General features: G+C 41.2%; 1 protein-coding gene and 1 long non-coding RNA gene across 3 annotated transcripts; one reads left to right on the forward strand and one right to left on the reverse strand.

The window, feature by feature from the left end:
- Positions 1-601: 601 nt before the first annotated feature.
- nucks1a (nuclear casein kinase and cyclin-dependent kinase substrate 1a) lies at positions 602-10,253 on the reverse strand. 2 transcript variants are annotated; one of them, XM_079578950.1, is made up of 8 exons: positions 9,979-10,253; positions 8,755-8,810; positions 8,511-8,601; positions 8,185-8,231; positions 7,956-8,111; positions 5,677-5,826; positions 5,449-5,601; positions 602-1,725 (listed from the first exon to the last, which is right to left on the reverse strand). In XM_079578950.1, the coding sequence occupies exons 1-8, from the start codon at positions 9,993-9,995 to the stop codon at positions 1,424-1,426; spliced, it is 972 nt and encodes a 323-aa protein (XP_079435076.1). In that variant the 5' UTR covers positions 9,996-10,253; the 3' UTR covers positions 602-1,423. The 2 variants fall into 2 exon arrangements, with proteins under 2 accessions (XP_079435076.1, XP_079435077.1); XM_079578951.1 differs by having other exon boundaries at positions 8,761-8,810; positions 9,979-10,252.
- A 325-nt stretch (positions 10,254-10,578) lies between these two features.
- LOC306979363 lies at positions 10,579-15,526 on the forward strand. Its single transcript, XR_013793949.1, has 3 exons — positions 10,579-10,679; positions 13,284-13,423; positions 15,448-15,526. It is a non-coding gene; the product is annotated as an uncharacterized lncRNA (long non-coding RNA).
- The last annotated feature ends 5,568 nt before the right edge of the window (positions 15,527-21,094 follow it).

A 21,094-nucleotide genomic window follows, 5' to 3' on the forward strand; every position in this document is an offset into this window, starting at 1 on the left:
TTAAGTTAACTTTTTTGCTTTTACAGTATATCAAACAGGATCACAAAAACACCTGATCCCCATTCACTAGTTTTGAGATCTATATGGCTTCAGGGATTTTTTAAATAATTGACATTTTGAATAAATTTCGGCCCACAGTACAAATTACATTCTCAAGCCTCCAAGACAAAAGACGAGACACTCCGAAAGCAGAAAGGAGTCAGAGTAAGGCATTAGTAGACAAACGCCTGGAGCTGCTAGCCTCTGGGTGGATAGACCAAGATGGTTGTGAAACTCTACTTCCTTGTTATCGGACAGTTTGATCTACAGCTAATGAAATTACTGGACATGGTCTAAAGAACAATATAGTACATAGAAGTTAAGAAGAAAGCAGAGGGGCCGGCCCAGTCCCCTCCACACATGGTCATTGGAAAAGATTGGATAGGGTCACCTTGTTCTTTAAAATCAAGATACATTTTTATTTCTTTTCTTAAAAAACAAACATTACAAAAAAAATCTTAATAGAGAATTAGAACAATGAACCAACAGGAGAAATTGACAATCTTTTTGGGCTCTCAAAAGCAGAAAAAAAAAAAAAAAATCACATCTCACATACTTGCACTTACAAAAAAAAACAAAAAAACAAAAAACAAAACAAAAGGTCACCTGGCACAATGGGTTGGAACTAGTTCATGCAGAGATGAAAAGGTGATTATAGAAAACAAAAACAATCTGGTAAATCATTTAAAAGTCCAGCATACTTCTCTTCTAAAGGAGACTGAGGAGGCCATTATTTGAACCGTTTTACTAAGAACTACACAAAGGAGCCAAAGCACATAAAACACAAGTGAATGTTAGCGCTACTCTTTAAGTCTACAGTGTAACCATACCTGCCCAGTCATGGTAGTGGAATATAGCTCAAAATGAAGAACTTCATTGCTCATGTGGTGCGCCCACAGTGCAACCGGATCACGAACATGTCTTTTTTTCATTCATTTTTTTAAAGGAAGGTAAAACCCAAAACAGTATGAAAGATATGCTTATCAAGTAAAATGATGCGCAGTTAAAACCAGGAATAGAGCTTTGCATGCAGTTCTGTGGGCACCACTCATAACAAATCATTTTAACATGTAAAAGCTTGATCGAAGATGAAATATCAGGACGGATGCTCACAAACATCATCAAACTTGGAAAAACAAACATTAAATGTAGTGTCTCCTCCTCTGAGCATGATTCCTCAAAATTCAGATTTCACAGACCCCTGTCAGTGCAACAGTGGCACAATGACAAATGCTAAGCTGTCAAACTAAAGATGTGTAAGATGTCCAAACCATTGAGCCAGGCCACTAGCATGAAACAAAAAATATATATATAAAAAAAAAATTAAAATAACTCTAAATGCTGAGCAAAAGAAGAGAAAGAGAAGAGACAGGGAGCACATTTTCTAGTCTTCTCCAGACGGCGCTTCCTCCTCTGATCCATCTTCCTCTTCTTCCTCCTCCTCCTCTTCCTCTCCATCCCCTCCAGGGGTCTCCTTGGTTTCCTTCGACTCCTTCGACTCCTTTGTCTCCTTTGTCTCCTTCGTCTTCTTGGGGGCAGGGGAACTTTCCTTCTTCTCGACTTCTTCCTCTTCCTCCTCTACTGGGCTCTCAGGCTCCTCTTCTTCCTCATCTTTGGGCGAGCTCTTCTCCAGGGCCTTGGTGCTGGGACGACCCTTCCCTTTGCCTTTGACAGGGCTGGGGGTCACTGTGGGCACAAAGAGCCGTTACTAAACACAATGTAACATGCATAGAAAACTGCAAACAACAGTAAGAGCTAAACTCAAACTAAAGGTGTGTTCTACTGACCATTCAACTGCACTCATGACGGTAAATCAATTCAAGCCTCAGAGTTACACATTTATGATTGAAACAATCAAACACATATCATTGATCATGTAAACTAGGGCTGAACGATATGGACCAAATTTCATATCTCCTTGTTGTGGCTCTTAGTCCCACTGGAGCAGCAACGAGCATCTCTACAAGCAGAACCGGTTCTGATTGAGTAATCCATAGGAAACGTGTGACTCCTTCATTAACGATGCCTCTTACAGATGCTGGTTTGCGCCGCAGCCTCTTTATACTATAAACTTGCAGGCGCGGAGCCGCTGCAGATACACACCTGCAGATACACGCACCACTCGCACCATCCCAAACGTCTGCGCTGTTTAAGGATCCGTGCTACACGTTGTAATGAGCCCGTCTGAATCTGCCCTCTATATATACGCTTATACATGCAGCTGCTACTTTATTAAGAACCAAAACAAAGCGCACATGCAGGAACATGTGCTTTTGCACTCTCGCTCGCATCATTCAGAAACTATGACGCTATTTTTAATGAACTGATAAGAGACACGATAAAGAAAGAATGCACAAGCGCTAAACGCCCATAACTGTTAATTTGGTTCATATTGTCATTACATACGTAATATAAAAGTATTTGTTGTATTTGCGTCAGTCTGGTTAGGGGTGCTTAATTAATGGGTAAGAGAGTGGCTGACGCTGAATAAATGAAGATTCAGACATGAGCGCGCCATCTCCTAGGCTGCACTAACGCTTGTCATTTGAACCATGCCGTGCTCCAGGTTGTTTGAGGAAAGACGGCCTGCACCAACACTTGCACGAGCGAACAAAGCCACAGCCCGACTGTGTCAGTATGAGGTGTTTCTTTACATGTGTGACCGAGGCACAGCATGTTTAATGCGGAGAAGAAAAAAAACAAGCCCCATAGCATTGAATAGAGAAAGTCTACTTTGATAATAACCAAAATAGGCAATGTTTTAAAATAAATATTGTCTATACGAACATAGACTATGACAAGTGACATCACGAGCAGATGCTCCTGAACGGCGGTGTCGACTGGAGGGCAAAAGGAAAGCAAAGCCTTGGCACTCAGTGGTAAATTAGCTGAAAACTTTTGACTAAAGATTGTACTAAATATAATAAACAAGTTAAATATAGTAAATATAATCAAGTTAAATATTAATAAAAATCAATGTAGTCAACACACATGCTGCTGTAGGCTGCACAAATATAACAAAGGAAGGAGAGGAGCGTAAAGTTTCATAAATTCCTTTCAGATTAAACACGAAGAAAGCAACAGCTAAAAACGATTTGGATGTGAGTGTGAGTTCACCCCATGAGTGCTTAATTCAGTTTTTCACAATTCAGAGTTTTTCTAAAAGTGAAAAGTCTGGACAGGAGAACATCGGCCCCACAGATGCCTGTTTCGGATGCCTCCAGGTTGCCTCCCTCGGGAGGTGTTCCAGGCATGTGCTATTGGAAGGAGGCAGAAGATCCAGATCACGCTGGAGGGATTAGGACTCCGAGCTAGCCTGGTGTCACTTCGGGATCCCCTCAGAACAGCTGGAGGAGGTGTGCATAGACAGGGAAGTCTGGGCATCTCTGCTCTGACTGCTGCCTCTGCAACCCGACCTCAGATAAAGTGGAAGAAAATGGATGGAGGCCAGTACTATGGGTGTTGCTGTGTGCTGCTGCAATTCTGTACTTAAAATATGTTGTAGTAGCAGATGCTGAAATACAGGTAAACAGTTTATGCTTATTTCTATGTAATCAATGATGGTAATGAATGACTGGCCCAGAAGCTAATGACTCCAATCCATTTTCTCCAAAATCACCTCAACCTTCAACCCCAACGTTTAGCAGTAATAACCAAATTAAAAATATCATCTAGTTTTACAAATTGACTGCTAATTTGATTTAAAAAATGTTGAAATAGTTAAACACATGTCAAAACACTAGGGTGTAGCGATACACTACAATTATATTTTGGTTCAACTATTTGGAGGGCAAAATGTTGGTGCAAAAAAACCTCCCACAGAAAACAAACTTGCAAAATGTGATTATTTAAAATGCATTTAGGGACCCATTAAAAAAAAGTATAACTTTATTCCTGACTTGTAGTCCATTAAAAGATCAAATAAAAAGACTAGACAAACAAAATGACATTTTGAAAAGACAATCATGTCTCCATGACCATTTATTTGTCAAGTTTGTCAATTACTGGAATACAGACAAGTGCTGTTCCAGACTAGTATATAGCTGTGCCACAAAAGGGCTCAATTTTTACTGACATAAGTTGTTTGCGAGTGGATGCCTGCGATGGACTGAACATCTCATGGCAGCTCCCGTTCCGTGTCCCAGCTCTGGTAAGTGTGACTACTTCAGATAGTTCAAGGATGATGCTGATGAATAATACCCCAAAATAAGCCTACGGAGTTGTCCATCACTCAGTAGAGTCCGTGTGAAACGAGTGAAACATTTGTGCCACTGCACTTAAAACTTGCCCTACTAAATTTACGTGGTCTGAATGTTCTGCACCGAAACGGTTAATATGCCCTGTGTATAATACACCCTTTCAAATTGCAGACTCATCGGGTACAGTATATCAATGCAGCCAGGGAAGAGCTTTTTTCACTCACTTATCCTCAATCACATATTGCCTAACCTGCTGGCCCACCTCACACCAATCAATCATGAAGCCACGCAAGTCATTTTTCACCTTATTCTGCCCCGCCGACTCTTTTGGCTCACTTTGTCATGGCATTTCCGATAGAGCATTAAGTCCGTTAACCAAGTGGACAACGAGGGATAATGTTTGCCGCTAACATATGATGTACAGTAGATCGATTTGTGCAAAATCTCTATGTTCAAGTCAACACTGCACTGTTCATCTGCGCGGCCTGAAAACTGATTTTATCTCGACTTCTCCAGTCCTCTTTGAAAACTGATAGGAGTGAAGGGGCGGGCTCGATTCATGGCGGCGAAGTTGCGCACTTCAGGAATACGGTGAATACATGAAACATGTTGCTGTTGTTTAACTTCTACAGAGGAGGCAGTCAGAGGTCTGGCAGAATCTAATCCAACAGTGGTGATGAGGGGTGCGTACTTGTGTTCATGAGTAATAATTAGTCATGTGCTCCTACTAGTTCCAAGGTTTTTTAGCAGATAAGAGATGAAAACAATATCTCCGGCTTTGCTGTAGTTTTTGTGACTGGCATCAAATGGTTGACTATAAATACTGTTTTGGTTTTGACCAGCATTTTTTTTTACATTTATTATTGACCTTTATTTAACCAGGATAGTCCCACTGAGATTAAGAATCATGTGAAGTGTTAACATATCGAATCATCCCTACATACAACAAACAAATAACCTACCTATTGAAATGCAGATTTTACCAGGCCATTTTTCTGTCATCTATGAACCAAAAAAGAACTAAGAGAAATGTTTAAATCTCATCCGTTTCAATGTTTTCTCCAGAACTCTGGCCAACAAAGCTTTTTGCTGCGCACTTTAGGCACACAAGTCAAAAGGCTTTTATAAAATGTATTTGTCGCAGTGATAATGTTTTTATCTGGGATGTAGCACGTTTTTAGTGCGAGATGCACACGGACAGCTGCCTCACCTGTTGCCTTTAGCCGAGGTTTGGGAGATTTCTTTTCCTTTCTGTTTGTCCGTCCCTGTCGAATAACCTTCTTTCCTTTCTTCTTTGAGTGACCATAGTCACTGTCATCATCATCTTCCACCATAAAGTCTTCATCACTGCCAGACTCGTCCGCTGCATCACAAACCATTCATAAATGCAACAGTAAAAGTACACAGTTGTTCGTAACCTGTGTTCTTGAGTACTTACGGTCCAGGTAACCTTCCTCTTGATCTTCATGCTCCTCATCCTCACTGCCTCCGTCTCCCAGCAAGATCTCCCTCTGTTTAGACACAGCTTTGGATGCTGCCTGGCGCACTGTGCGCTTCCGACTCACATCACGCTCATCGTCACTGTCATCTGAGATGTACATATGAGCAGAAACATGTAAAATAAACAAATCAGGCCGATGCAATTCATCCAAATTAAATAGAAATCGCAAATCTCAGCTTTGGTCATGTTGCCATGGGCCTTTTTAATAGTCAGGCCAACAGCCTTATCAAACTGCAGTAAGAACACCTGCTGCGGAGTTTAGATGAGGAATATCAATTATGGAAGATTATTTTTTTAATAATGGAAAGGGAAGAATTTACAAGGCCTATCTTTTCTACATTAATGAATTACAACAGTGAAACTTGAAGATTAAAAAATAAAACAAAATCAATTGAGCTTGCCAGAGAAGCAAAATAAGAAAATAGCTTGCCTTTTACTGGATCACATAATGTTTAATAATGCACAACCTGTGTTTTGTACGCTAGCACAGAAGCAGGTGTTAGCAGCACCAAGTGGAAAAGCTGGGTAGATGCACACAGAAATACACAGAAGGTAGAGAAAAGGAGAAGGTACTAAAACTACACAATATGAAAAATAATTAATAACATAAAACAATATATATATATATAACATATTTTGATTAGAACTTAACAAAAACACAGAACATCCAGAACCAAATTAGAGCAAAATTAAGACAATCATGGCTGAAACAAATCACCATACATTTTTTGCTCTCTGTAAGGTGGAAACTCGCTGTCAGAAGAAGAACCTCAGTTATTGCAAATAACATTTATTAGATTTAGACAAAATCTAAATCTAAAGGAAATAATAGTACATTATTATATTAAACTAAATTATAATTTTGCAATATATTAAAAATATGTAGTGGCAAGCCTTGGTGAATACTAAAACCAAGGGACAGAGGTTCTTTTGGGGCTGGAGTCTCTTTGTTGGAAATAATTTTATCTAATATTCAATCTACTTATAGAATTTCGAAAAGGTGAAATAAAGTGAACACTGAACTGACGACAGATATAACATTTTGCGACCCAATGCAACCCGACCCGGAGTGCATCATTACTGACAATGCAGAAGGACACAAATCCTAGTGCAAAGACAACCTAGGAGCTTCAGTTGAGGTTTTTAAGGCTGCAACCCAACAAATAGACCAAACACATCTGCACTTACACCACTTACATGAGGAGCATCACAACAAACAATTGCTTGTGAGAAGGTCTTGTAACAAAACCTTCTCATGAGCAACACTTTGCCATGATGAGAACATACCTAGCTGACCTCGGAGAGGCAACGGTCAACAATTGAGGAAACCTGCCCTATCATACATTAGTATATGGTAATAATAATAATAATGCATTGGTTTTAAATAGCGCTTTTCTGGACACTCAAAGACGCTTTACATTGCCCTATTTGTTAACTCCATACTCAGTGGTGGTAAGCTACTATTGTAGCCACAGCTGCCCTGGGGTAGACTGACGGAAGCGAGGCAACCAGTCTGCGCCATTGGCCCCTCCGACCACCACCAACCACTCCAGGCCCTTCCCTGCTTAGCTTCCAAGGTCGGACGGGATCGGGCATCGCAAAGGCGGTATGTGTCTAATTTATCTGATTTCTTTATTTACAGTACAGTAGAAGTCCTATTGTCACACGTCAGATCAGTGCTTTAAGTGCGCCCCCTCCCCTCACATAGAAGCATCCTTGCATGTGCTCCGTTTCCCCCGAGGAGCACACAATGTTGAACCATCTGCAACCAGCCCGTGTTGAGCTTTGAGCAAAGGCAGTGACAGGTGCCCTCTGTGTTTTCCTACAAAGTTGTGCATCTTGTGTTGTAAAGACTCCACAGCGCTGTACGAATGTGGAACATGAAACGTTGCAGATCCAGGGATGACAAAAAAAAGTCAGATCCCGTTGCAAAAATGGGACATTATAATGATCATGCCTCAACAATACCAAAAGTACATTGGTAGCAGGGAGCGCGTATGCTCTGCATGTTAAAAATGTGCCCCTGTATCAGTTATTCCAGTCATCGAGGAGATAAAAGTGCCATTAAACAAAAGCTGGTCAACCCGTTTCATTGTTCCACACAGAAATATGTATGCAAGTGGAGCAAAGTGAGATAAGCAAGTGAGTCCGCTGCATAAAATGTAAAACTGTAAATAATTTTGGCTGGAAAGAGAACAAGGTTTTGAGGTAAATACCTGCACCACGTTTTCTTTTGGGTGTCCTCTTGCTGGGCTTTTCCACTTTTGCTTTTTTTCCTTTCTTCCCTTTTTTTTCTTCATAGTCACTTCCTCCATCTTCATCCTCCTCTTCCTCTCCAAAATCATTGTCTTCCTCCTCACTCCCAAAATCCTCTGCAACCATAGGCAGATTTATTTGACTGTGTCGTCTGCACAGTGACAAAAAGTGTGTCGTTTCCACACTTACCGGCAGAATCGTTTTTTTCTTTGGGGAGCTTCTCATCGGAATCCTCGCTAAAAATTAAAAAAATTACGTTGAATAAAGCGTTTTGGTCAGTTCAGAAACCAAACTACACTCTAACAACAATGGTACTCCAGACAAGCTACCTCCTACATACCTCAGTTTAATGTAAATTCACAAGACTGTTCTCTTTAAACTCATTACAGCTACATTCTGTGTGAGCCAACATCATTACAACATTGAGACGCCAAACTCCCCAACAGCAATTAAAGACAAATCAATATGGCAACCGCGTAACCATTTTCAAAAGTTCTCATCAGTGTCTCTCTCACCTGTCTTCCTGTGAGTTCTTTGAGCGCTTGTGCTTAGGCTCCCGTGGGGCTGTGCGCACCTTCTTCGGTTTATCACCACCATATTCCTCATCTGTGACAAAAGACGACACGACTGATTGAGCTAAAAGCCTGAAAATGTCCTCAAAATAAAGAGTGCTTTGAAGTAATCCTCATCGGAATATTGATATTAATGTGAAAATGTGAAATGAAATCGTAAGTGCTTTAGAAGTATGATGCCTCTGACCTATACCTTCAGCATCAGACTCGTTGAATTGTGAGTAGTTCACCACCTTCCGGTTCCTGGAAGAGCAAAAACAATTGGTCAAAAATGTTTTATTATTATTTCACATGCTTTTTTTTTTTTTTTTAACTCAATGAAATAGAAGGAATCACTTATAGGAGCTGAAACCTTGAATGCACTTCAGACACGGTGATGTTCAGGTGGTAAAATATGCAGGAGCAATTAGGAAACATATCTACAATTAACAAAGTCAGATAAGAATAGATAACTTATCAATGGGTGAAAAACAGACAGCTACAAAGGCACTGTGTGGATTGATTTAACCAAATCCAATGAAGTTCTTACACTACCATTCACTCATATGATCGCGTTTTATTGTAAGTTCATTTCCAGGGACTGTTTACGCAGATATACAAATACTGATTTCATTTCAATAATCAATAGCATGGCAGGACAGCAAAGGCAGAAGCAGAATGTGAATTGAGAAACAGCAGACGCCTCACATACGAATCACAGCGGGCTGTTGGAGGGGGGTGTGGTCACTGGTGGAGCTCTCCGCCTTCCCCTGACATCAACCACTAAGGCTAATTTATCACCAGCAGTGAAAATGTACACCCGCTCTCTCCTCGTTAACCCGCTGGAGCATTTTCAAACGGCACCACGTTTCCCGCTATCTGCTTTGCACAAAAAGACGTCCATAAACACATCTCAACTTTGCGCAATGTAGCGTCTATTCCACAACACCGCCATGCTCAGTCTGCGCGGCAACAAGATCACACGCGAGGGCCGACCGCCACCTCGGGTTTTTTTGGTTGGGGGCAGCACTCGCGTTTGGAGGATGAATGGGTGGCCATATTCTCATTCTCAGAGTGAGAGGGAAACGTAGCGAAGGCTACTGTAGTGGCCGTACAACGCAGCTGGGTAAATTCACACTAACTCATTTTCCGCTTGGCCTACATTAGCAAACCCACGTTGTAGAAAATAGGAGACGGCGCAGCGGCGGCATGAGACATGGCGAGCGGTCCACACCGCTGCCTGGGATCCATGTTAGAGAAATAGCAGACAGAGGAGCTCACGCACACGCTTGCATTATTTCTTCATAAAATTAACACGCTTCCCGGGTACAGAATAAAAGACGACCGAGCCGTGCACGTAAAGCACGGAGGCTTGCCAGCACAGTGGCGTTGTTTAGCAGGGCGCACTGGAGCACGCGTTTAGCACACCTACCTCACTGGTCTTGACATTTTGCAGGAATACTGTAGAGGTTGAGGATGTTAGAAAGGGGAGAAGAAAAGCACGAGAAAAACAAATAATTTCCCGCTCTGCAAAACACCGAGGGGAGCGGCGACGACGTCCTACTCCAGCGTCCGGGCTTGCGGCTGAAAACAAAACAGCGACTTGATCTCCAAATGTTCTTATTTTTACCTTCAGCTACTCAAAATGGTGAATAAAACAAACTGAAACTGCAGCCTGTGTGCAACCAAACCCCGCGGCCTTCAGGGGGGTGGGTCCTTACACTCAAGTCCCGCCTCCACAGGAGCCGTGAGAGGAGAGCTGAAGAGCCTCCCCGTAACCATTGGTCAGTTTGAACGACGGAAGCTCTTCTGATTGGACGGAACTTGTGCTCGTCAACACATTTTTATCATATCGTCCTCCACCTCCATTAGCAAGCTCGGTTGAGCAGAGCTGCTAAGAAAACAAAAAGAGGCCCTCAGGTTTGATGCAAACAATCTTTTTTTTAGAGTTCCCCGTGATCAGAATGCAACATTGCAAATATAAGTTAAAACTAAGGCCAGTATTATGCATATTCAATGAGAAAATGCGGACTTGTTCCAAGGACGGGGTGAATGACGGCGGTTTTACCAATGGTGAAACAGGCTGGCTGCTTCACCTGGCAGAAAGCAGAGAAGCATCTGCTGCAGATACAGGTATCAGGCAGATGCAAGCGCAATTTCAGTCAGCATCGCATAGCTTGCATTGGCTTAACAGTGATAAATGTACATGCAGTTTTCCAAGGATAGAAACATATTTCCCAATAATTTGTTTCCTGTTTTAGTTTCATTGACCATAACGGTTTATAAGCAGCAGTTTGTGAACAGACTGCACGTGGCATGGAGACATAATGAGAGAGAGAGAATAAAAAAGAATCCTAAGATAAGGATCCTTGGCGGCAAAACCACTTCAGAGGAATCCCCCTTATCAGGGCTTTGCTGGTTCCAATTCACCCAAAACCAGTTTACCAAGGATGCACCTGGTGAACAAGATTTATATTTACTTGTCATATGCAGGTCAACACATCAACAATGCAAGGGGATCAACAGGCTTATCTTATATGTTTATGATGTTTATCTTATATAATGTAATGTTTAACTAGTTTTTCTCAGAATTGCAAGACAAATTTACCTACGGGCACAAATAAAGCAACCTAACCTAACAGATGCATCTACATTGTGCCTTTGGGCAAGACACTTCACCCACCGCCTGTATGAATGTGTGTGTGAGTGGTTGTTGGTGGTTTGAGGTAGGCGCAGAATGGAAGCCTGAGTTTACCCCAGGACAGGGGTCAGACTACAGTGTGGCGCTTTGAGAAACGTGTGAGACAGGCTTGTAATAAGTGTAAGCCATTAATATTATTTAAGTGAAGTTATGCTTTATTCATCCCTGTGGGAAATTCATTCTCTGAATTTGACCCATCCTCAATGCTGGGGCAACCGGCCGACGCAGTGAGCACCCAACGTAGGCCGGCGCTCGGGGACCCATCTCCGGAAGTGAAGCCAGGCTAATGATCAGAAACACCTGGCCGGAGGAATAACCTATTGTACATGTTTTTAGTGGTAGGGGAAACCGGAGTACCCAGAGGAAACCTACACAGACACGGGGAGAACATGCAAACTCCACACAGAAAGACCTTGTCCAGGTGGGAATCGAACCCGGGACCTTCTAGCTGTGAAGAACGAGTGCTAACTGCTGTACCACCAAGATGCCATTGTCAGTGAACAGGTCAACAAACCTGGAATTTTCTTTGGTGCAGTCATGCAAAAATAAAACATAAAACTTGGTATAGAAAGATAAAAAAAACTTTAAAAATATTGTTCTCATTAATACAATTTGAATAAAATTAGAAAATGGGTGGAGCGGATGTATGTGAAGCTTTCCTAAGGCCCCAGCGGGTCTGTCGACGGCCTCGTGGGTCCTTCGCCCTCTCGGAGAGATGAATGTAGTATTACCTGTTATACTGGGCTTGACTTTTTTGATCACTGGCCACCACTTTTTTGCAAAGTTACTTGCCACCAACGGCTTTCACTAGCCAAAACTAAAATATATATTCAAAAATTCTGTTTGTCATTTCTACTTGAATGTAGATTTAAAAGGATGCATTCATGTAGAAACCTAATCAAAATTAACCTAACAATAGGCCGACTGCTGAGACTTGCTTGAATTAAGTTCATGATACGTTATCATTATGGTTAGGCTACATGGTATGATTGCAGTATTATTATCATAATCATCTTGGTCTATTGTTGGTAACTGTATCACAAATCATAACTTACTTTTTGAAAATTGACATTTTTTCCCTGTCAACATTTTTTTCTCCTGTTTTGTTTTGTTTCACCATATCTCAGGATCCTGACTTCAAATCTCGAATCTCCCCCACCCACCTCCCTCTACAATTTTTTTCTGTCTTCCACCATGTCTTTGCAAGGTGTTCATGTCATAAGGTGCATACAAGTACACCAAACATGTCATGAAATTTAACCACACTCTTTAAGGCAATTTCAGATTAGTCAATTTGTTCACCTTGAGCTGGGTCTAAGGTACGGCATAAGGGTTTGATTCTCATGCCACATGAGAATCAAGTGCAAATTGCTACGGTGGCTCAGTGGTTTGCACTCGTTCTGCACAGCCAGAAGCTCCTGGGTTCGTTTCCCACCTGGACGGGGCCTTTCTTCATTTTCATCCCGTGTCTGCATAGGTTTCCTCCGGCTGCTCCGGTTTATCCTACCACTAAAAACATGTGCAATAGGTGAATCCTCCAGCCAGGTGTCTCTGACCATCAGCCTGGTGCTGAGCCAGATCGCTGTCCTATGCTGGCTGCTCACTGTTGCAACAGGTCGCCCCAGCAGCATCAAAGAGGGGTCAAAAGCAGAGAACAAACATGTGTCCAAATTGGCCCAATAATGACTCCTTTTTATGAATAACAATGCTCTAGCAATCCTATTCCCCTTGTCTGGGACTTGCATTAAGTGCTATAATTTCAGCAATGTTGAAGGAATTGACATCTCAAGACGAAAAATAGTTTTTAATTTAGTTTTATTTTATTTCGAGCAATGAAAGGATGTACAATACAACATAAAACAATGATACAAAGAACACTGATAGTCAAACAAAAAGGAGCGGGACGAAATTTCACGAACAAACCCTGATCATAAAGACATGGTTAATTTAATGTGGATTAGAAAAAGGTCAAATGCATGCTCATTGCTCCATCTTTTCTGCAGTCTGTCTGACAGACTTCTTGTCTCCATATTCAGGGATGAAGCTTTTGTGAGGAGCAAGTTTGTTGCTATGGTAACCCAGCCAGTGACTTTCACAGCTGCCCAAACCTGATCTTCAGCGTGTGCTCTAACCCGCTGCAGAGGGGAGTTCAGCCAGAAGCAGTGGACATGATTCAGTCACACCTCATCATCCAATAATTAACATAGCAAAGTTAACTAATGCAGTCTCGTTAAAGAGGTTTGCTCTTTCTTGGTCAAAACTAAAAGAGAGTTAATTTATGTTTCTTTACGTCGTCTAAAGCGTTAAGTAAAAGACAAAATGAACACTGTGAGAATGATGAGTTCAAACAATCACTCTGTTCCTACCAAATTTGTTGTAAATGCACTCTGAAATTATAGTTGTTATAACTTTTTAATAATGTGTTGCATTTTCAGATTAGAATAGACTAAGCCATACTATCTGTACAGTTACAATACTAAAGCCTGGGAGCAATTGAAGAAAAACAGATGTTTTTTTTTAAATATATTTCTCTTCCCCGCTCTGTAACCATGGTAATAGTAAACCATTGGTTGCCGGAGTTCAGAGTCTATAAGAGGACCTCAGTTTGTGCCTGCAGATGGAAGAAGAGGGAGGGCAGGGGAGGGAGAGAGTTCAGCTTTCTTACAGCCTGGAATGAAGCTGTTCTTCCTATGGCTCAACGTGGCCCTTAGACGCCGAAGTCTCATCCTTAAAGGCACTGAACATTTGTGTGATGTGGCTGCACAATATTAGTTAAAAAAAAACAAAAAACAAAAACTACGAATATGCGATATGGGTTTGCAATATTGCAATTACAGCATTATTGTGAAATCTTGCTAAACCTGCCATTCCCAAAGTAGGGGGTGATGTGATGCTGCTGGTCAAGACGCCCTCTACTGTTAGTCTGCTGAAGGTGCACATAATGGAGGCTCTTCTCAGCTGCTGGAGAAAGTAGAGACGCTGATGTCCTTTCTTGACCAGTGCTGTAGTGTTTGTGGACCAGGATAGATTGTCTGTGAATAATGAATATGTTCAAAGTTCAACACTGTGGCCTGGATTGGAGACCCTGATCTAGCTCCTGTATGGACATCTCAGTGTTTGAACATGACGGTTAGAAGACACAAGCAGAAGCTGTTTTCAGTATCACATGGATTAACATCAGTCTGTTTTCCGTAGTGTACACCCGTGCACAGCGCTTACCATAACTTTTGTTGTCCATTAAGTCAAGGACGTAGGTTTGGTCTTACTATTGGTGGGGATACCCCCCCCCCCCCCCCCCCCACACACACACATTAGACTTGTCAGACATCATCACTTAACCATATTAGTATGACTTTGTGTAACTGAAAATCAGTCTCTTCTGATCTGTCGTGCTGCCCGGGGCCCTCACTGCTGCGCTCAGAGAACATGGGGCCGAAGCGCTCCGCTCTCTTCTCCCACTTAACTTGTTAATAAAACAAGTTTAGGGAAATAAACCGGTGAGACACAGTGTGTTTCCGCTGGACACGTAGCTAAATGTGGCACATGTAATAAGGCTTCATAAACAGACAGAAACTCTGTTGCAACCCGACATGAAGAGCCTATCCGCGAATATTTGACCAATCAACAAGAAAAAAAAAGTGTTGTGATGCTAATCGCTCTCTCTCCAGGCCAACATACCCACATCTGAATTAGGCCTAGGTCTATGTGAAAGCTCACACAATGTGAAGATCTCAACATGAAGTTAGTGTGGACAACTTGGCCATCCTGAAATATTGACATGTCCCCATGGTCCCAAAGCAAACCTACGCCCATGCTTAAAGTGAACATTTAGCAGCTGTGGCTGATAAACTTTATTCTGGACGCCTCAGCGTTGATATTTTGAAACACGATTTTGAATCAGCCTAGACGCCCTATGCAGGCGACAATGGGGATGAGAAAGAGAGTTTAATTTTTAGTTAAAGACAAGCATGGCTCCTTACTGAACACACTTCGTTGAAGTGAGCAGGATGGATCTGAATGTGGAGGAGAGTTCTATCAAACCGCAGGAGGTCCAGACGAAACGTTTTTGAAGTGTTTGATATTGAAACATTATGACATGGTTTAAAGCATCAGTTAATCAGTTATTTTCATAAGCAATATAAGCAATGTCCACATTCTTTTAAGCTGACTCCTGTTTTAACTTACACTTGTTGTCCCCAGTGTGTCCACCAGATGGCACTGCAGGACTGCATGTGGGAGCCTGCAGTTGGCTCCTCTGTCAGCGCGTGGAGCGGTGGAGGTGGGTGTCTGTTTGATTGTGTCTGCACTGCAGTAGTCTGAAAGTGTGATTCAAATGTCTCCTGACCTGGCGGTGACACTCTCTCTGCGAACTCTTTGTGCCAAAATCCCACTGATGCTGTGAATTGTCAAACGCAAAGAGAAAAAAAGGGGGTTGGGGGCTAGGAACTTCCAGAAATGACACTCTATTCAAAGGGCTTATCTTTGCCTCCTGGAGCAATGATTGTTCTTACATATCAACCTCTTCCACTTTGGATGCTCATTCCCTTCATTTTGTGCGCTCCATTTTCAGATGAGTAGCTGGGGGCGACGCACTGGATAAGTAGAGTAACAAATACAAGGCGCGTGTGAGGGGGAAGATAGAGGCAGTGCTGCAATCCTCAACCTGGTGGTTTATGTAAAATCAGAGTATTAATACAGCTACAAACAGCCCAGTGCTTTGCCACATGAATGTAGGTCAGAGGTGCTCTCCAGCAGTCCACCAAACCCAAATAACATTTACCTGTAATGACCGTTGCCTATTGGTATGCACTGTGACACTGTCGGCATAGATGTACATTTTTCTTTAGAAATGTTGTACATATGTGTAGCTCTTGGTTTTATGTACAGACACAGCTACTTTTAAATGTGCTCACTCGCATTTATGGACCAACAAAAGTTAAAAAGTTAATTGAGAGTTCAAAGCCAACTTTAGACATCATTATTTGTAAATGTAGCCTGTAAACACAAACTTCATTTGTACATTTTTATTCAGATCTATTATTTTATCTCATAGAAAAAGTTTTGTGAAAAAGGTTATCACTGTAACCAGCCTTTTTACATGTTATACATGTTTACTATGTAAAACTATAGTAACATTTGAATATGTATTGCGACACTATGAAGTATTTTTTTTTTTAAGTGAATTGGTAACCTTTATTCATCATTTTGCCAAAAGTTCATAATGGATTTAAATGACATGTTCGGGAGACAATGGCTCAGATGGGAAAGTGAGTCGTCTAATAACCGAGAGGTTGGAAGTTTTCATTCTCAGCTCCGCAGGTGCAAATTGCCATTGTGTCTTTGGGCAAGGCACTTCAACCACCACCTGTGTGAATTTAGTGTGTGAGTGACTCGGATGGTGGTTGGATGGGCGTCTACTCCAGAGTAGCTGTGGCTACAATAGTACCTGACCACCACAGAGTATGGAGGTTAATGCAAATGTAAGCCATTACTACTACTATTACTACTATAGTCTTAGTATTAGTATTATTATGATGACGATGATGATGATTACTATAATTTTTATTATTATGATGATGATTATTGTTAATTACAAAATATAGTTTTAGCAACTCTGCTTTGTGAGATACATTTTTTGAGGATCTGACCAAAGATTTTTGTATTGTTTCGATCTGAATGCACACTGATGTTTCTTTGGTTCATATTGTGGAGCCACATCCTCAGAGGCCGTCCCTGCGTCACCATGATTTGCCTTGAATCTTTTTTGTTTTTAATGTTAGATGTTTATTTAACCATTAGAGACAGTGTCGGTGAAATATTGGTTAGTCTTTTAATCTATTTATCAGTATTTTTGTCGTGAGCCTCAGTGCTGCCAATACGGATTATAATGTTTTCAGCCATATCTGCATTGAGCCCTTCATGTGGTTTTTCAGATCTGTTGCTGTCTGTGACGGATAGGACTTTTTTTCTTTCTATCTTTTTGAACAGGTTTGTACATCAGTTATTTTACTTGTCGTCACTGTTAGTTAAAGGAAAATAAAAAAGAAACAGGTTCTTATTTATTACAGAACAGATTTTATTGCTATAGGGGAAATACAAAATCAGGTTCAGATCTTTTATTGAAGCGCAAAGCCAGAATCGAGACTTTGATAACAGATAAACTGTTCCTAGTCCCGCTCCTGAGCGCTTTCATGAGCCAGCTTCCAACAAAATCAACCAACAAAAAACCTTGTTTGCTTTTCATCGGAGGGACACGCTTTTAACGGGGGACATGTAAACAAAATGAAAGATGAAATACAATGCTGAGGTTGGACTGCTGTTTCATTAGGAGCCCGTGTATGAGAGAATCCTAACAGTGTGTCGTTGGTTGAAAGGTTGGCATAAGACTCTGTGTGTTCCTGACAATTCCCCGCTCTCCCCCGGAACTGAGATGGGCTGACAGTCGTGCGGCTTGAAATGTAAATAGGTGTACCATTAGTATTCTGCTGGTGCCCCATATTCGCGCTTGGTGTGGGTGCATGTATGTGTAAGTGTACCGAGCGCGGTGGGTGCAGGGGGGGTGCTGGGGTAACTGTGGGGAATTGCAGTATTTGATTAGGCTCCCCCTGGTTTAGTGTGAAACTCAGTAGCAAGGGTTCATCCACGGGACACCCCCAGATCGCTGAGCACACCACTCTGTGCCACTGTTTTTGGGGAATATGAGCGCATATACGTATGGATTTAGCTCACTAGAAAAGGTACGTTATAGAAAAAGTGATGACATTATGTGGTGTCCTCGCACTTTTACTAACCAAAAAAAAAGGCAACTTTTTACTGAATTTAACAGCCAGTACACTAGTGATATTTTGCTGTTGTTTTGGCTTTAGCTTTGTCGGTGAAAAGGCGAACTTCGATACAGGGGATGGAAGATGAAGGCCCATTGATTGTGTAAAATAATCATTCAAAAAAAAAATCCATATAGTGAGATCATTTTAATTTTTTTTACATTTAGGATGAGACGCTGCAAGCTAGCTGGGAAAAATAAAGTAGATCTATTTCCCCTTGAATATGTAACTGTAAATTACACGCATAAATGTAAGAGAAAAACTCATTGGTTTCATTTTTTTTTTTTCAAATAGATTTTAATTGTTTTAATTTAGTTATTGAAAATAAATCCTTGTTCGTGAAATAATCTAATAATATAATTCTAAAAAGACTTTTCGGGTAAAAGTATTGAATTACTGTAAAAGTTGGTGTCTTATTTAGATGTTGTCTCTAAAAGCATTTTGACAAGACAATCGTTGAAGTTACAATTTCTCACATAAACCGGAGGAAAGTTTATTTAATGAAATAATAAAAAAAAACTGTAGATTTAACTGTTTCTCTGTTTTCAGGTGAAAGCTTACGGACAATCTGGCTCCAAAGCAAAAACAAAACAAAAGAAGAGTAAAAAAGTACCTGCAGCGTTTTCCATTTAAGATAAGATAAAGATAATTTGTGACATAATGTATCCCAAAAAACCCTACGAGAGCTGAAAATACGTATATGTAAAATGTCCTGACATCGCAACGGCAGTTTCTGTTTTTGTCCATGTTGGTGAAGAGCAGCTGGAAGGAAATGCGTCGATGCAGAAGTCTTGTGGGTGTTGCATGTCCTGCTCTGCCAGACTTAAATTCAAGTTCAGCACAACAGTCTTTACATTCCAGTCGCCTGAACTTCATTTACTGTCTCTTTAACTGCTGAACTTTAATTGACTCTCTTTCCTTGGAAACTTTGGGATAATCTGCTCCAAGTTCCTATTACACGCCAGAGTATTTATGGGTCTCAACTCTCAAGTATTAGAAACAAATCAACATGTACAATAGGGTCCACGCAGGGGCCAGGATGAATGGAATGGAAATGAGCCCGTGGTTACAGTCTGGCATGCATGAGTTTTGTGTGTGTTTATTAACCTCTTAACCCCCGCCTAAACCAAGCACAATTTCAACAAAAACGAGACATACTGGGGATGAAAAGAGCAACAAAAGACAACATAACACGCAAGAACAAAAGCAACAAAAACACGACAAACAGCCACAAAACAGAAAAAAAAAATAGATGAAAAAGCAACAAATGTGCAACCAAAACATGATAAAAACGTGACAAAAAAGCACCAAAATAATCGTAAAAAAAAACGTCAAAACAGGCGACAAAGAAGTTGCAATAAAGCAGCAAAAATGCGACAAACACATGGCAAAACAGGCGACAAAAAAGTGATGAAAAAGCAACAAAAAGCAACCATAACGTGACAAAAACCTGACAACAAAGCCCCAAAACAGAGGACAATAAAGCGTCAAAAATGCAATAAACACGCAACAACGAAGCAACAAAATGTGACACCAAAAATACAACAAAAAAAGTGGCGACAACGCAAGGCAAAATCAGTTTGTAGGTCTTAGCTTTCAAATGTGGTGTTACTCTGGCCTATAGGCTGTGAGCTCCAGTCGAGAAGATTTTAGATTTGGGTAAAGCTTAACGAGAGAAAATGAACTTCTGCTCCTCACTTGTCCCGTTGAGGGCTGTGTCTGTCACAGGCAAGAACAAAAGCAACACAAACACGACAAACAGCCACAAAACAGAAAAAAAAAAAAATGGATGAAAAAGCAACAAATATGCAACCAAAACATGATAAAAACGTGACAAAAAAGCACCAAAATAATCGTAAAAAAAAACGTCAAAACAGGCGACAAAGAAGTTACAATAAAGCAGCAAAAATGCGACAAACACACAGCAAAACAGGCGACAAAAAAGTGATAAAAAGCAACAAAAAGCAACCATAACGTGACAAAAACCTGACAACAAAGCCCCAAAACAGACGACAATAAAGCGTCAAAAATGCAATAAACACACAACAAATAACTACAAAAAGATGACAAAACAGGCGACAACGAAGCAACAAAATGTCACCAAAAATACAACAAAAAAAGTGGCGACAACACAAGGCAACATCAGTTTGTAGGTCTTAGCTTTCAAATGTGGTGTTACTCTGGCCTATAGGCTGTGAGCTCCAGTCGAGGAGATATTAGATTTGGGTAAAGCTTAACGAGAGAAAATGAACTTCTGCTCCTCACTTGTCCCGTTGAGGGCTGTGTCTGTCACATTCACCTGTGAGTGAACTCGTGTCCCTGACGACACAAAGCAAATGACGCCGTATACTGTTCCTGTCAGCCATAAACTCCAGAAATTATCCACGGACGCACATGGAACATAGTGCAGTGCATGGGTGCCACTGTGCTAATCCGCCACCTTTCATACTGATTGTTGGCAGGGGCTATAGAGGATAAAGAAGGAGAGAGAGGGTGGGTGGGTAAATTGCAGAAAAAACCCAACAAAACAACTTGACAGTATGATTTAGCAGCCTGAAAATCCTTTAAAACTCCTCAAATGGATATAAGTCGCAGCAGCCGCAGCAATAATCAGAGTCTTAGCGCTGCATTGAAAGTTTACAGAGGTTGTTTTTTCTGCTCAGACAGAAGTCCTTGCTTTCTCACACTCACTTAGCCACTGCATCAGGATGGCTGCTGCTGGCAACCTGTGGCAAATGTGTGATAAACATTGAACAGATTTTTGCCTTTGGGATTGGTTTCCAGTTCTAGTGTATTGGTACAATCTAAATAAAAAGACAACCAGGACCATATTGTATGAAGATTGTACGGGGTAAAAAGTCGCCACCTGGATTTCACTAATAGGTCTGATCCGGGGTTGCTGCAGTTGGTCAAGTGTAGGTTCAGCAACACTATGAGCCCAATGAATGAGATCATCTGAAGACATGAACATCCTGAATGACCAGGTTAATCCATCAACGGATTTCCCCTGACGGGACACAGGC

This window comes from Gobius niger (assembly GCF_951799975.1).
Source record: "Gobius niger genome assembly, chromosome: 20".
In the NCBI taxonomy this organism is placed as follows: Eukaryota; Metazoa; Chordata; class Actinopteri; order Gobiiformes; family Gobiidae; genus Gobius; species Gobius niger.

Excerpts from the sequence above, each read along its gene's own strand:
- nucks1a (XM_079578950.1), bottom strand. Across the intron at positions 8,112-8,184 it reads AGAAAAAAACGATTCTGCCG|AGGATTTTGGGAGTGAGGAG; the intron begins GTAAGTGTGGAA and ends CTATGGTTGCAG. Across the intron at positions 5,602-5,676 it reads AGAGGAAGGTTACCTGGACC|CGGACGAGTCTGGCAGTGAT; the intron begins GTAAGTACTCAA and ends TTTGTGATGCAG.